The 17,209-nt window shown below is 41.0% G+C and overlaps 1 protein-coding gene across 1 annotated transcript in view; it reads left to right on the top strand.

Moving 5' to 3' along the window:
* The window catches only part of nme9 (NME/NM23 family member 9), a 56,042-nt gene that overhangs the window by 5,210 nt on the left and 33,623 nt on the right, over positions 1-17,209 (top strand). The window contains exons 9-10 of the mRNA XM_064975600.1: positions 77-273; positions 2,252-2,396. Of these exons, the coding sequence (XP_064831672.1) occupies positions 77-273; positions 2,252-2,396 (342 nt within the window). The remainder of the gene's footprint in view (positions 1-76; positions 274-2,251; positions 2,397-17,209) is intronic.

Genomic DNA, 17,209 nt, shown 5'->3' with positions numbered 1-17,209 from the left:
CCTTCCTCTCACCTCCTCTGTCTCCTCTCACTCCTTCCCCTCCCCTCCTCTTCCACCTCCCTCCTCCCTCCCCTAGCCTACGTGCCCAGTATGGCAGTGAAACCCTGTTCAACTCGCTCCACGGTAGTGACGACAGCCATCAGGCCAGGAGGGAGCTGGCCTTCTTCTTCCCCAGCTTCAGGACTTCTTCCCGGGCAGAGCAGCACGAGGAGGAAGGGCGAGTGGAGAGGACACTGGCTCTCATCCGACCCAACCTCTCCAGGGAGAGCAAAGGTGGGCGCGTGCCAATTACTGTACACAACACACGTCTGTTTCTAAAATCAGCTTAACAGCATCACAGGGCTGTATGCAGTGAAGAAGTCATTTATTAGCGATTCCTCAAAGTGTTTTTCTGACAACTGACAGAAATATCAGAAATAGTCTGAAGGCAAATTGAAGCATCATTTTGATGACCTTTCTAAAGTATTCTGTTCTGTTCTGAGGCTGGTTCAGTATGGTTTTCTATTCTAGATCTGTTCTGGTCTCCATCAGGCTGGTTCAGTATGGTTTTCTATTCTAGATCTGTTCTGGTCTGAGGCTGGTTCAGTATGGTTTTCTATTCTAGATCTGTTCTGTTCTGAGGCTGGTTCAGTATGGTTTTCTATTCTATATCTGGTCTGGTCTCCATGAGGCTGGTTCAGTATGGTTTTCTGTTCTAGATCTGGTCTGTGCTCCATGAGGCTGGTTCAGTATGGTTTTCTATTCTAGATCTGTTCTGGTCTCCATCAGGCTGGTTCAGTATGGTTTTCTATTCTAGATCTGTTCTGGTCTGAGGCTGGTTCAGTATGGTTTTCTATTCTAGATCTGTTCTGGTCTCCATGAGGCTGGTTCAGTATGGTTTTCTAGATCTGGTCTGGTCTCCATGAGGCTGGTTCAGTATGGTTTTCTATTCTAGATCTGTTCTGTTCTGAGTCTGGTTCAGTATGGTTTTCTATTCTAGATCTGGTCTGGTCTCCATGAGGCTGGTTCAGTATGGTTTTCTATTCTAGATCTGGTCTGGTCTCCATGAGGCTGGTTCAGTATGGTTTTCTATTCTAGATCTGGTCTGGTCTCCATGAGGCTGGTTCAGTATGGTTTTCTATTCTAGATCTGTTCTGGTCTCCATGAGGCTGGTTCAGTATGGTTTTCTATTCTATATCTGGTCTGGTCTCCATGAGGCTGGTTCAGTATGGATTTCTATTCTAGATCTGTTCTGGTCTCCATGAGGCTGGTTCAGTATGGTTTTCTATTCTAGATCTGGTCTGGTCTCCATGAGGCTGGTTCAGTATGGTTTTCTATTCTAGATCTGTTCTGTTCTGAGGCTGGTTCAGTATGGTTTTCTCTATATTCTATATCTGTTCTGTTCTGAGGCTGGTTCAGTATGGTTTTCTATTCTATATCTGTTCTGTTCTGAGTCTGGTTCAGTATGGTTTTCTATTCTAGATCTGTTCTGGTCTCCATGAGGCTGGTTCAGTATGGTTTTCTATTCTATATCTGGTCTGGTCTCCATGAGGCTGGTTCAGTATGGTTTTCTATTCTAGATCTGGTCTGGTCTCCATGAGGCTGGTTCAGTATGGTTTTCTATTCTAGATCTGTTCTGGTCTCCATGAGGCTGGTTCAGTATGGTTTTCTATTCTAGATCTGGTCTGGTCTCCATGAGGCTGGTTCAGTATGGTTTTCTATTCTAGATCTGGTCTGGTCTCCATGAGGCTGGTTCAGTATGGTTTTCTGTTCTAGATCTGGTCTCCATGAGGCTGGTTCAGTATGGTTTTCTGTTCTAGATCTGTTCTGTTCTGAGTCTGGTTCAGTATGGTTTTCTATTCTAGATCTGGTCTGGTCTCCATGAGGCTGGTTCAGTATGGTTTTCTATTATAGATCCGGTCTGGTCTCCATGAGGCTGGTTCAGTATGGTTTTCTATTATAGATCCGGTCTGGTCTCCATGAGGCTGGTTCAGTATGGTTTTCTGTTCCAGATGAGATCTGGTCTCCATGAGGCTGGTTCAGTATGGTTTTCTGTTCCAGATGAGATCTGGTCTGGTCTCCATGAGGCTGGTTCAGTATGGTTTTCTGTTCCAGATGAGATCTGGTCTGGTCTCCATGAGGCTGGTTCAGTATGGTTTTCTATTATAGATCCGGTCTGGTCTCCATGAGGCTGGTTCAGTATGGTTTTCTGTTCCAGATGAGATCTGGTCTGGTCTCCACGAGGCTGGTTCAGTATGGTTTTCTGTTCCAGATAAGATCTGGTCTCGTATCCATGAGGCTGGCTTCACTGTGTCTCTCCAGAGAGAGGTGATATTAACAGAGGAACAGGCCAGACGGTTCTACAAACGACATGTTGACCAGGACAACTTCCCTGCCCTACTGCACAACATGACCAGGTAACCATCTGACCATTGAAACACAAGACAACTTCAATATCAAAGCAAGATCACAAATCAAAAAACAATTTGGCACTCACACAAAATCAGTGGTCTTTATAAGATCTCATCCCTATTATTCCCCCTAGTCTATTATTTCCCCCTAGTCTATTATTCCCCCTAGTCTATTATTCCCCCCTAGTATATTATTCCCCCTAGTCTATTATTCCCCCCTAGTCTATTATTCCCCCTAGTCTATTATTCCCCCTAGTCTATTATTCCCCCTAGTCTATTATTCCCCCTAGTCTATTATTCCCCTAGTCTATTATTCCCCCTAGTCTATATTATTCCCCCTAGTCTATTATTCCCCCTAGTCTATTATTCCCCCTAGTCTATTATTCCCCCCTAGTCTATTATTCCCCCTAGTCTATTATTCCCCCTAGTCCCCCTAGTCTATTATTCCCCCTAGTCTATTATTCCCCCTAGTCTATTAGTCTATTATTCCCCCCCCTAGTCTATTATTCCCCCTAGTCTATTATTCCCCCCCTAGTCTATTATTCTATCTATTATTCCCCTAGTCTATTATTCCCCCCTAGTCTATTATTCCCCCTAGTCTATTATTCCCCCTAGTCTATTATTCCCCCTAGTCTATTATTCCCCCCTAGTCTATTATTCCCCCTAGTCTATTATTATTCCCCCCTAGTCCCCTAGTCTATTATTCCCCCTAGTCTATTATTCCCCCTAGTCTATTATTCCCCCTAGTCTATTATTCCCCCTAGTCTATTATTCCCCCTAGTCTATTAGTCTAGTCTATTATTCCCCTAGTCTATTATTCCCCCCTAGTCTATTATTCCCCCTAGTCTATTATTCCCCCTAGTCTATTATTTATTCCCCCTAGTCTATTATTCTATTATTCCCCCCTAGTCTATTATTCCCCCTAGTCTATTAGTCTATTCCCCCTAGTCTATTATTCCCCCCTAGTCTATTATTCCCCTAGTCCCCTATTATTCCCCCTAGTCTATTATAGTCCCCCTAGTCTATTATTCCCCCTAGTCTATTATTCCCCCTAGTCTATTATTCCCCCTAGTCTATTATTCCCCCTAGTCTATTATTCCCCCTAGTCTATTATAGTCCCCCTAGTCTATTATTCCCCCTAGTCTATTATTCCCCTAGTCTATTATTCCCCTAGTCTATTATTCCCCCTAGTCTATTATTCCCCTAGTCTATTATTCCCCCTAGTCTATTATTCCCCCTAGTCTATTATTCCCCCTAGTCTATTATTCCCCCTAGTCTATTATTCCCCCTAGTCTATTATTCCCCCTAGTCTATTATTCCCCCTAGTCTATTATTCCCCCTAGTCTATTATTCCCCCCTAGTCTATTATTCCCCCTAGTCTATTATTCCCCCTAGTCTATTATTCCCCTAGTCTATTATTCTATTATTCCCCCTAGTCTATTATTCTAGTCTATTATTCCCCCTAGTCTATTATAGTCCCCCTAGTCTATTATTCCCCCTAGTCTATTATTCCCCCTAGTCTATTATTCTAGTCTATTATTCCCCCTAGTCTATTATTCCCCCTAGTCTATTATTCTAGTCCCCTAGTCTATTATTCCCCCTAGTCTATTATTCCCCCTAGTCTATTATTCCCCCTAGTCTATTATTCCCCCTAGTCTATTATTCCCCCTAGTCTATTATTCCCCCTAGTCTATTATTCCCCCCTAGTCTATTATTCCCCCTAGTCTATTATTCCCCCTAGTCTATTATTCCCCCTAGTCTATTATTCCCCCTAGTCTATTATTCCCCCTAGTCTATTATTCCCCCTAGTCTATTATTCCCCCTAGTCTATTATTCCCCCTAGTCTATTATTCCCCCTAGTCTATTATTCCCCCTAGTCTATTATTCCCCCTAGTCTATTATTCCCCCTAGTCTATTATTCCCCCTAGTCTATTATTCCCCCCTAGTCTATTATTCCCCCTAGTCTATTATTCCCCCTAGTCTATTATTCCCCCTAGTCTATTATTCCCCCTAGTCTATTATTCCCCCTAGTCTATTATTCCCCCTAGTCTATTATTCCCCCTAGTCTATTATTCCCCCTAGTCTATTATTCCCCCTAGTCTATTATTCCCCCTAGTCTATTATTCCCCCTAGTCTATTATTCCCCCTAGTCTATTATTCCCCCTAGTCTATTATTCCCTAGTCTATTATTCCCCCTAGTCTATTATTCTAGTCTATTATTCCCCTAGTCTAGTCTAGTTATTCCCCCTAGTCTATTATTCCCCCTAGTCTATTATTCCCCCTAGTCTATTATTCCCCCTAGTCTATTATTCCCCCTAGTCTATTATTCTAGTCTATTATTCCCCCTAGTCTATTATTCCCCCTAGTCTATTATTCTATTATTCCCCCTAGTCTATTATTCCCCTAGTCTATTATTCCCCCTAGTTATTATCCCCCTAGTCTATTATTCCCCTAGTCTATTATTCCCCCTAGTCTATTATTCTAGTCTATTATTCCCCCTAGTCTATTATTCCCCCTAGTCTATTATTCCCCCTAGTCTATTATTCCCCCTAGTCTATTATTCCCCCTAGTCTATTATTCCCCCTAGTCTATTATTCCCCCTAGTCTATTATTCCCCCTAGTCTATTATTCCCCCCTAGTCTATTATTCCCCCTAGTCTATTATTCCCCTAGTCTATTATTCCCCCTAGTCTATTATTCCCCCTAGTCCCTAGTCTATTATTCCCCCTAGTCTATTATTAGTCTATTATTCCCCCTAGTCTATTATTCCCCTAGTCTATTATTCCCCCTAGTCTATTATTCCCCCCTAGTCTATTATTCCCCCCTAGTCTATTATTCCCCCTAGTCTATTATAGTCTATTATTCCCCTAGTCTATTATTCCCCCTAGTCTATTATTCCCCCTAGTCCTAGTCTATTATTCCCCCTAGTCTATTATTCCCCCTAGTCTATTATTCCCCTAGTCTATTATTCCCCCTAGTCTATTATTCCCCCTAGTCTATTATTCCCCCTAGTCTATTATTCCCCCTAGTCTATTATTCCCCCTAGTCTATTATTCCCCCTAGTCTATTATTCCCCCTAGTCTATTATTCCCCCTAGTCTATTATAGTCCCCCTAGTCTATTATTCCCCCCTAGTCTATTATTCCCCCTAGTCTATTATTCCCCCTAGTCTATTATTCCCCCTAGTCTATTATTCCCCCTAGTCTATTCCCCCCTAGTCTATTATTCCCCCTAGTCTATTATTCCCCCTAGTCTATTATTCCCCTATTATTCCCCCTAGTCTATTATTCCCCTAGTCTATTAGTCTATTATTCCCCCTAGTCTATTATTCCCCCTAGTCTATTATTCCCCCTAGTCTATTATCCCCCTAGTCTATTATTCCCCCTAGTCTATTATTCCCCCTAGTCTATTATTCCCCCCTAGTCTATTATTCCCCCTAGTCTATTATTAGTCTATTATTCCCCCTAGTCTATTATTCCCCCTAGTCTATTATTCCCCCCTAGTCCCCTAGTCTATTATTCCCCTAGTCTATTATTCTATTATTCCCCCTAGTCTATTATTCCCCCTAGTCTATTATTCCCCCTAGTCTATTATTCCCTAGTCTATTATTCCCCCCTAGTCTATTATTCCCCCTAGTCTATTATTCCCCCTAGTCTATTATTCCCCTAGTCTATTCCCCCTAGTCTATTATTCCCCCCTAGTCTATTATTCCCCCTAGTCTATTATTCCCCCTAGTCTATTATTCCCCCTAGTCTATTATTCCCCCTAGTCTATTATTCCCCCTAGTCTATTATTCCCCCTAGTCTATTATTCCCCCCTAGTCTATTATTCTAGTCTATTATTCCCCTAGTCTATTATTCCCCCTAGTCTATTATTCCCCTAGTCTATTATTCCCCCTAGTCTATTATTCCCCTATTAGTCTATTATTCCCCCTAGTCTATTATTCCCCCTAGTCTATTATTCCCCCTAGTCTATTATTCCCCCTAGTCTATTATTCCCCCTAGTCTATTATTCCCCCTAGTCTATTATCCCCCTAGTCTATTATTCCCCCTAGTCTATTATTCCCTAGTCCCCTAGTCTATTATTCCCCTAGTCTATTATTCCCCCTAGTCTATTATTCCCCCTAGTCTATTATTCCCCCTAGTCTATTATTCCCCCTAGTCTATTATTCCCCCTAGTCTATTATTCCCCCTAGTCTATTATTCCCCCTAGTCTATTATTCCCCCCTAGTCTATTATTCCCTAGTCTATTAGTCTATTATTCCCCCTAGTCTATTATTCCCCCTAGTCTATTATTCCCACTAGTCTATTATTCCCCCCAGTCTATTATTCCCCCTAGTCTATTATTCCCCCCAGTCTATTATTCTCTAGTCTATTATTCCCCCTAGTCTATTATTCCCCCTAGTCTATTATTCCCCCCAGTCTATTATTCCCCCTAGTCTATTATTCCCCTAGTCTATTATTCCCCTAGTCTATTATTCCCCCTATTATTCCCCCTAGTCTATTATTCCCCCTAGTCTATTATTCCCCCTAGTCTATTATTCCCCCCAGTCTAGTCTATTATTATTCCCCCTAGTCTATTATTCCCCCTAGTCTATTATTCCCCCTAGTCTATTATTCCCCCTAGTCTATTATTCCCCCTAGTCTATTATTCCCCCTAGTCTATTATTCCCCCTAGTCTATTATTCCCCCTAGTCTATTATTCCCCCTAGTCTATTATTCCCCCTAGTCTATTATTCCCCCTAGTCTATTATTCCCCCCTAGTCTATTATTCCCCCCTAGTCTATTATTCCCCCTAGTCTATTATTCCCCCTAGTCTATTATTCCCCCTAGTCTATTATTCCCCTAGTCTATTATTCCCCCCTAGTCCTAGTCTATTATTCCCCCTAGTCTATTATTCCCCCTAGTCTATTATTCCCCCTAGTCTATTATTCCCCCTAGTCTATTATTCCCCCTAGTCTATTATTCCCCCTAGTCTATTATTCCCCCTAGTCTATTATTCCCCCTAGTCTATTATTCCCCCTAGTCTATTATTATCTAGTCTATTATTCCCCCTAGTCTATTATTCCCCTAGTCTATTATTCCCCCTAGTCTATTATTCCCCCTAGTCTATTATTCCCCCTAGTCTATTATTCCCCCTAGTCTATTATTCCCCCTAGTCTATTATTCCCCCTAGTCTATTCTATTATTCCCCCTAGTCTATTATTCCCCCTAGTCTATTATTCCCCTAGTCTATTATCCCCCTAGTCTATTATTCCCCCTAGTCTATTATTCCCCCTAGTCTATTATTCCCCCTAGTCTATTATTCCCCCTAGTCTATTATTCCCCCTAGTCTATTATTCCCCCTAGTCTATATATAGTCTATTATTCCCCTAGTCTATTATTCCCCCTAGTCTATTATTCCCCCTAGTCCCCTAGTCTATTATTCCCCCTAGTCTATTATTCCCCCTAGTCTATTATTAGTTATTATCCCCCTAGTCTATTATTCCCCCCTAGTCTATTATTCCCCCCTAGTCTATTATAGTCCCCCTAGTCTATTATTCCCCCCTAGTCTATTATTCCCCCTAGTCTATTATTCCCCCTAGTCTATTATTCCCCCTAGTCTATTATTCCCCCTAGTCTATTATTCCCCCTAGTCTATTATTCCCCCCCCCTAGTCTATTATTCCCCTAGTCCCCCTAGTCTATTATTCCCCCTAGTCTATTATTCCCCCCTAGTCTAGTCTATTATTCCCCCCTAGTCTATTATTCCCCCTAGTCTATTATTCCCCCCTATTATTCCCCTAGTCTATTATTCCCCCCTAGTCTATTATTCCCCCTAGTCTATTATTCCCCCTAGTCTATTATTCCCCCTAGTCTATTATTCCCCCTAGTCTATTATTCCCCCTAGTCTATTATTCCCCCTAGTCTATTAGTCTATTATTCCCCCTAGTCTATTATTCCCCCTAGTCTATTATTCCCCCTAGTCTATTATTCCCCCTAGTCTATTATTCCCCCTAGTCTATTATTCCCCCTAGTCTATTATTCCCCTAGTCTATTATTCCCCCTAGTATATTATTACCCCTAGTCTATTATTCCCCCTAGTCTATTATTCCCCCTAGTCTATTATTCACCCTAGTCTATTATTCCCCCTAGTCTATTATTCCCCCTAGTCTATTATTCCCCTAGTCTATTATTCCCCCTAGTCTATTATTCCCCCTAGTCTATTATTCCCCCTAGTCTATTATTCCCCTAGTCTATTATTCCCCCTAGTCTATTATTCCCCCTAGTCTATTATTCCCCCTAGTCTATTATTCCCCCCTAGTCTATTATTCCCCCCTAGTCTATTATTCCCCCTAGTCTATTATTCCCCCTAGTCTATTATTCCCCCTAGTCTATTATTCCCCCTAGTCTATTATTCCCCCTAGTCTATTATTCCCCCCTAGTCTATTATTCCCCCTAGTCTATTATTCTCCCCTAGTCTATTATTCCCCTAGTCTATTATTCCCCCTAGTCTATTATTCCCCCTAGTCTATTATTCCCCTAGTCTATTATTCCCCCTAGTCTATTATTCCCCCTAGTCTATTATTCCCCCTAGTCTATTATTCCCCCTAGTCTATTATTCCCCCTAGTCCCCTAGTCTATTATTCCCCCCTAGTCTATTATTCCCCCTAGTCTATTATTTATTCCCCCTAGTCTATTATTCTAGTCTATTATTCCCCCTAGTCTATTATTCCCCCTAGTCTATTATTCCCCCTAGTCTATTATTCCCCCTAGTCTATTATTCCCCTAGTCTATTATTCCCCCTAGTCTATTATTCCCCCTAGTCTATTATTCCCCCTAGTCTATTATTCCCCCTAGTCTATTATTCCCCCTAGTCTATTATTCCCCTAGTCTATTATAGTCTATTATTCCCCTAGTCTATTATTCCCCCTCGTCTATTATTCCCCCTAGTCTATTATTTCCCCCTAGTCTATTATTCCCCCCTCGTCTATTATTCCCCCTAGTCTATTATTCTCTCCTAGTCTATTATTCATCTTGGTCTATTATTCCCCCCTCTATTATTCCCCCTAGTCTATTATTCCCCCTAGTCTATTATTCCCCCTAGTCTATTATTCTCGTCTATTATTCCCCCTAGTCTATTATTCCCCCTAGTCTATTATTCCCCCTAGTCTATTATTCCCCCTAGTCTATTATTCCCCCTAGTCTATTATTCCCCCCTAGTCTATTATTCCCCTAGTCTATTATTCCCCCTAGTCTATTATTCCCCTAGTCTATTATTCCCCTAGTCTATTATTCCCCCTAGTCTATTATTCCCCCTAGTCTATTATTCCCCCCTAGTCTATTATTCCCCCTAGTCTATTATTCCCCCTAGTCTATTATTCCCCCTAGTCTATTATTCCCCCTAGTCTATTATTCCCCCTAGTCTATTAAGTCTATTATTCCCCCTAGTCTATTATTCCCCCTAGTCTATTATTCCCCCTAGTCTATTATTCCCCCTAGTCTATTATTCCTATTATTCCCCTAGTCTATTATTCCCCCTAGTCTATTATTCCCCCTAGTCTATTATTCCCCCTAGTCTATTATTCCCCTAGTCTATTATTCCCCCCAGTCTATTATTCCCTAGTCTATTATTCCCCCTAGTCTATTATTCCCCCTAGTCTATTATTCCCCTAGTCTATTATTCCCCCTAGTCTATTATTCCCCCTAGTCTATTATTCCCCCTAGTCTATTATTCCCCCTAGTCTATTATTCCCCTAGTCCCTAGTCTATTATTCCCCCTAGTCTATTATTCCCCCCTATTAGTCTATTATTCCCCCTAGTCTATTATTCCCCCTAGTCTATTATTCCCCTAGTCTATTATTCCCCCTATTATTAGTCTATTATTCCCCCCCTAGTCTATTATTCCCCTAGTCTATTATTCCCCCTAGTCTATTATTCCCCCTAGTCTATTATTCCCTAGTCTATTATTCCCCCTAGTCTATTATTCTAGTCCCCTAGTCTATTATTCCCCCTAGTCCTAGTCTATTATTCCCCCTAGTCTATTATTCCCTCTAGTCTATTATTCCCCCTAGTCTATTATTCCCCCCTAGTCTATTATTCCCCTAGTCTATTATTCCCCCCTAGTCTATTATTCCCCCTAGTCTATTATTCCCCTAGTCTATTAGTCTATTATTCCCCCTAGTCTATTATTTCCCTAGTCCCCTAGTCTATTATTCCCCCCAGTCTATTATTCCCCTAGTCTATTATTCCCCCTAGTCTATTATTCCCCCTAGTCTATTATTCCCCCTAGTCTATTATTCCCCCTAGTCTATTATTCCCCCTAGTCTATTATTCCCCCTAGTCTATTATTCCCCCCTAGTCTATTATCCCCCCCAGTCTAATATTATCTAGTCTAATATTCTCTAGTCTATTATTCCCCCTAGTCTATTATTCCCCCTAGTCTATTATTCCCCCCTAGTCTATTATTCCCCCTAGTCTAATATTATCCAGTCTATTATTCCCCCTAGTCTATTATTCCCCCTAGTCTATTATTCCCCCTAGTCTAATATTATCCAGTCTATTATTCCCCCTAGTCTATTATTCCCCCTAGTCTATTATTCCCCCTAGTCTATTATAGTCCCCCTAGTCTATTATTCCCCCTAGTCTATTATTCCCCTAGTCTAGTTATTCCCCCTAGTCTATTATTCCCCTAGTCTATTATTCTAGTCTATTATTCCCCCCTAGTCTATTATTCCCCCTAGTCTATTATTCCCCCTAGTCTAATATTATCTAGTCTATTATTCCCCCTAGTCTATTATTCCCCCTAGTCCTAGTCTATTATTCCCCCTAGTCTATTATTCCCCTAGTCTATTATTCCCCCTAGTCTATTATTCCCCCTAGTCTATTATTCCCCCTAGTCTATTATTCCCCCTAGTCTATTATTCCCCCTAGTCTATTATTCCCCTAGTCTATTATTCCCCCTAGTCTATTATTCCCCCTAGTCTATTATTCCCCCTAGTCTATTATTCCCCCTAGTCTATTATTCCCCCTAGTCTATTATTCCCCCTAGTCTATTATTCCCCCTAGTCCCCCTAGTCTATTATTCCCCCTAGTCTATTATTTCCCCTAGTCTATTATTCCCCTAGTCTATTATTCCCCTAGTCTATTATTCCCCCTAGTCTATTATTCCCCCTAGTCTATTATTCCCTAGTCTATTATTCCCCTAGTCTATTATTCCCCCTAGTCTATTATTCCCCCTAGTCTATTATTCCCCCTAGTCTATTATTCCCCCTAGTCTATTATTCCCCCTAGTCTATTATTCCCCCTAGTCTATTATTCCCCCTAGTCTATTATTCTATTATTATTCCCCCTAGTCTAATATTATCTAGTCTAATATTCTCTAGTCTATTATTCTAGTCTATTATTCCCCCTAGTCTATTATTCCCCCCTAGTCTATTATTCCCCCTAGTCTATTATTCCCCCCTAGTCTATTATTCCCCCTAGTCTATTATTCCCCCTAGTCTATTATTCCCCCTAGTCTATTATTCCCCCTAGTCTATTATTCCCCTCTAGTCTATTATTCCCCCTAGTCTATTATTCCCCCTAGTCTATTATTCCCCCTAGTCTATTATTCCCCCTAGTCTATTATTCCCCCTAGTCTATTATTCCCCCTAGTCTATTATTCCCCCTAGTCTATTATTCATCTTAGTCTATTATTCCCCCTAGTCTATTATTCCCCCTAGTCTATTATTCCCCCTAGTCTATTATTCCCCCTAGTCTATTATTCCCCTAGTCTATTATTCCCCCTAGTCTATTATTCCCCCCTAGTCTATTATTCCCCTAGTCTATTATTCCCCTAGTCTATTATTCCCCCTAGTCTATTATCCCCCTAGTCTATTATTCCCCCTAGTCTATTATTCCCCCTAGTCTATTATTCCCCCCTAGTCTATTATTCCCCCTAGTCTATTATTCCCCCTAGTCTATTATTCCCCCTAGTCTATTATTCCCCCTAGTCTATTATTCCCCCTAGTCTATTATTCCCCCTAGTCTATTATTCCCCCTAGTCTATTATTCCCCCTAGTCTATTATTCCCCCCTAGTCTATTATTCCCCCTAGTCTATTATTCCCCCTAGTCTATTATTCCCCCTAGTCTATTATTCCCCCTAGTCTATTATTCCCCTAGTCTATTATTCCCCCTAGTCTATTATTCCCCCTAGTCTATTATTATTATTCTATTATTCCCCTAGTCTATTATTCCCCCTAGTCTATTATTCCCCCTAGTCTATTATTCCCCCCCCTAGTCTATTATTCCCCCTAGTCTATTATTCCCCCTAGTCTATTATTATTCCCCCTAGTCTATTATTCCCCCTAGTCTATTATTCCCCCTAGTCTATTATTAGTCTATTATTCCCCCCCCTAGTCTATTATTCCCCCTAGTCTATTATTCCCCCCTAGTCTATTATCCCCCTAGTCTATTATTCCCCCTAGTCTATTATTCCCCCTAGTCTATTATTCCCCTAGTCTATTATTCCCCCTAGTCTATTATTCCCCCTAGTCTATTATTCCCCCTAGTCTATTATTCCCCCCTAGTCTATTATTCCCCCTAGTCTATTATTCCCCCTAGTCTATTATTCCCCTAGTCTATTATTCCCCTAGTCTATTAGTCTATTATTCCCCCTAGTCTATTATTCCCCCCCCTAGTCTATTATTCCCCCTAGTCTATTATTCCCCCTAGTCTATTATTCCCCCTAGTCTATTATTCCCCCTAGTCTATTATTCCCCCTAGTCTATTATTCCCCCTAGTCTATTATTCCCCCTAGTCTATTATTCCCCCTAGTCTATTATTCCCCCTAGTCTATTATTCCCCCTAGTCTATTATTCCCCCTAGTCTATTATTCTAGTCTATTTATTCCCCCTAGTCTATTATTATTATTCCCCCTAGTCTATTATTCCCCTAGTCCCCTAGTCTATTATTCCCCCTAGTCTATTATTCCCCCTAGTCTATTATTCCCCCTAGTCTATTATTCCCCCTAGTCTATTATTCCCCCTAGTCTATTATTCCCCCTAGTCTATTATTCCCCCTAGTCTATTATTCCCCCTAGTCTATTATTCCCCCTAGTCTATTATTCCCCCTATTAGTCTATTATTCCCCTAGTCTATTTCCCCCTAGTCTATTATTTATTCCCCCTAGTCTATTATTCCCCCCTATTATTCTCTAGTCTATTATACCCCCTAGTCTATTATTCCCCCTAGTCTATTATTCCCCCAGTCTAATATTATCTAGTCTATTATTCCCTCTAGTCTATTATTCCCCTAGTCTAGTCTATTATACCCCCTAGTCTATTATTCCCCTAGTCTATTATTCCCCCTAGTCTATTATTCCCCCCTAGTCTATTATTCCCCCTAGTCTATTATTCCCCTAGTCTATTATTCCCCCTAGTCTATTATTCTATTATTCCCCCTAGTCTATTATTCCCCCTAGTCTAGTCTATTATTCCCCCTAGTCTATTATTCCCCCTAGTCTATTATTCCCCCTAGTCTATTATTCCCCCTAGTCTATTATTCCCCCTAGTCTTTTATTCCCCCTAGTCTATTATTCCCCCTAGTCCCTAGTCTATTATTCCCCCTAGTCTATTATTCCCCCTAGTCTATTATTCCCCCTAGTCTATTATTCCCCCTAGTCTATTATTCTCACTAGTCTATTATTCCCCCTAGTCTATTATTCCCCCTAGTCTATTATTCCCCCTAGTCCCCTAGTCTATTATTCCCCCTAGTCTATTATTCCCCTAGTCTATTATTCCCCCTAGTCTATTATTCCCCCTAGTCTATTATTCCCCCTAGTCTATTATTCCCCCCTAGTCTATTATTCCCCCTAGTCTATTATTCCCCCTAGTCTATTATTCCCCCTAGTCTATTATTCCCCCTAGTCTATTATTCCCCCCTAGTCTATTATTCCCCCTAGTCTATTATTCCCCCTAGTCTATTATTCCCCCCTAGTCTATTATTCCCCCTAGTCTATTATTCCCCCTAGTCTATTATTCCCCTAGTCCCCTAGTCTATTATCCCCTAGTCTATTATTCCCTAGTCCCCCTAGTCTATTATTCCCCCTAGTCTATTATTCCCTAGTCTATTATTCCCCTAGTCTATTATTCCCTAGTCTATTATTCCCCCTAGTCTATTATTCCCCCTAGTCTATTATTCCCCCTAGTCTATTATTCCCCTAGTCTATTATTTCCCCCTAGTCTATTATTCCCCCTAGTCTATTATTCCCCTAGTCTATTATTCCCCCTAGTCTATTATTCCCTAGTCTATTATTCCCCTAGTCTATTATTCCCCCTAGTCTATTATTCCCCCTAGTCTATTATTCCCCTAGTCTATTATTCCCCCTAGTCTATTATTCCCCCTAGTCTATTATTCTAGTCCCCTAGTCTATTATTCCCCCCTAGTCTATTATTCCCCCTAGTCTATTATTCCCCCTAGTCTATTATTCCCCCTAGTCTATTATTCCCCCTAGTCTAATATTATCTAGTCTATTATTCCCCCTAGTCTATTATTCCCCCTAGTCTATTATTCCCCCTAGTCTATTATTCCCCCTAGTCTATTATTCCCCCTAGTCTATTATTCCCCCTAGTCTATTATTCCCCCTAGTCTATTATTCCCCCTAGTCTATTATTCCCCCTAGTCTATTATTCCCCCTAGTCTATTATTCCCCCTAGTCTATTATTCCCCCTAGTCTATTATTCCCCTAGTCCCCTAGTCTATTATTCCCCCTAGTCTATTATTCCCCCTAGTCTATTATTCCCCCTAGTCTATTATTCCCCTAGTCTATTATTCCCCCTAGTCTATTATTCCCCCTAGTCTATTATTCCCCCTAGTCTATTATTCCCCCTAGTCTATTATTCCCCCTAGTCTATTATTCCCCTAGTCTATTATCCCCCTAGTCTATTATTCCCCCTAGTCTATTATTCCCCCTAGTCTATTATTCCCCCTAGTCTATTATTCCCCCTAGTCTATTATTCCCCCTAGTCTATTATTCCCCCTAGTCTATTATTCCCCCTAGTCTATTATTCCCCCTAGTCTATTATTCCCCCTAGTCTATTATTCCCTAGTCTATTATTCTAGTCCCCTAGTCTATTATTCCCCCTAGTCTATTATTCCCCCTAGTCTATTATTCCCCCTAGTCTATTATTCCCCCTAGTCTATTATTCCCCCTAGTCTATTATTCCCCCTAGTCTATTATTCCCCCTAGTCTAGTTATTCCCCCTAGTCTATTATTCCCCTAGTCTATTATTCCCTAGTCTATTATTCCCCCCAGTCTATTATTCCCCCTAGTCTATTATTCCCCCTAGTCTATTATTCCCCCTAGTCTATTATTCCCCCTAGTCTATTATTCCCCCCTAGTCTATTATTCCCCTAGTCTATTATTCCCCCTAGTCTATTATTCCCCCTAGTCTATTATTCCCCCTAGTCTATTATTCCCCCTAGTCTATTATTCCCCCTAGTCTATTATTCCCCCTAGTCTATTATTCCCCCCTAGTCTATTATTCCCCCTAGTCTATTATTCCCCCTAGTCTATTATTCCCCCTAGTCTATTATTCCCCCCTAGTCTATTATTCCCCCTAGTCTATTATTCCCCCTAGTCTATTATTCCCCCTAGTCTATTATTCCCCCTAGTCTATTATTCCCCCTAGTCTATTATTCCCCCTAGTCTATTATTATCTAGTCTATTATTCCCCCTAGTCTATTATTCCCCCTAGTCTATTATTCCCCCTAGTCTATTATTCCCCCTAGTCTATTATTCTAGTCTATTATTCCCCTAGTCTATTATTCCCCCTAGTCTATTATTCCCCTAGTCTATTATTCCCCCTAGTCTATTATTCCCCTAGTCTATTATTCCCCTAGTCTATTATTCCCCCTAGTCTATTATTCCCCCCCTAGTCTATTATTCCCCCTAGTCTATTATTCCCCTAGTCTATTATTCCCCCCCCCTAGTCTATTATTCCCCCTAGTCTATTATTCCCCCCCTAGTCTATTATTCCCCCCTAGTCTATTATTCCCCTAGTCTATTATTCCCCCCTAGTCTATTATTCCCCCTAGTCTAGTCTATTATTCCCCCCTATTAGTCTAGTCTATTATCCCCTAGTCTATTATTCCCCTAGTCTATTATTCCCCCTAGTCTATTATTCCCCCTAGTCTATTATTCCCCCCTAGTCTATTATTCCCCCTAGTCTATTATTCCCCCTAGTCTATTATTCCCCCTAGTCTATTATTCCCCTAGTCTATTATTCCCCCCTAGTCTATTATCCCCCTAGTCTATTATTCCCCCTAGTCTATTATTCCCCCTAGTCTAATATTATCTAGTCTTATATACTCTAGTCTATTATTCCCCCTAGTCTATTATTCCCCCTAGTCTATTATTCCCCCTAGTCTATTATTCCCCCTAGTCTATTATTCCCCCTAGTCTATTATTCCCCCTAGTCTATTATTCCCCCTAGTCTATTATTCCCCCTAGTCTATTATTCCCCCTAGTCTATTATTCCCCTAGTCTATTATTCCCCCTAGTCTATTATTCCCCCTAGTCTATTATTCCCCCTAGTCTATTATTCCCCCTAGTCTATTATTCCCCCTAGTCTATTATTCCCCCTAGTCTATTATTCCCCCTAGTCTATTATTCCCCCTAGTCTATTATTCCCCCTAGTCTATTATTCCCCCTAGTCTATTATTCCCCCTAGTCTATTATTCCCCCTAGTCTATTATTCCCCCTAGTCTATTATTCCCCCTAGTCTATTATTCCCCCTAGTCTATTATTCCCCCTAGTCTATTATTCCCCCTAGTCTATTATTCCCCCTAGTCTATTATTCC

Source organism: Oncorhynchus masou, chromosome 10 (assembly GCF_036934945.1).
Source record: "Oncorhynchus masou masou isolate Uvic2021 chromosome 10, UVic_Omas_1.1, whole genome shotgun sequence".
Taxonomy (NCBI): domain Eukaryota; kingdom Metazoa; phylum Chordata; class Actinopteri; order Salmoniformes; family Salmonidae; genus Oncorhynchus; species Oncorhynchus masou.
The sequence above is the reverse complement of the archived record's forward strand: the minus strand, read 5'-3'. Positions and strand labels throughout refer to the sequence as shown.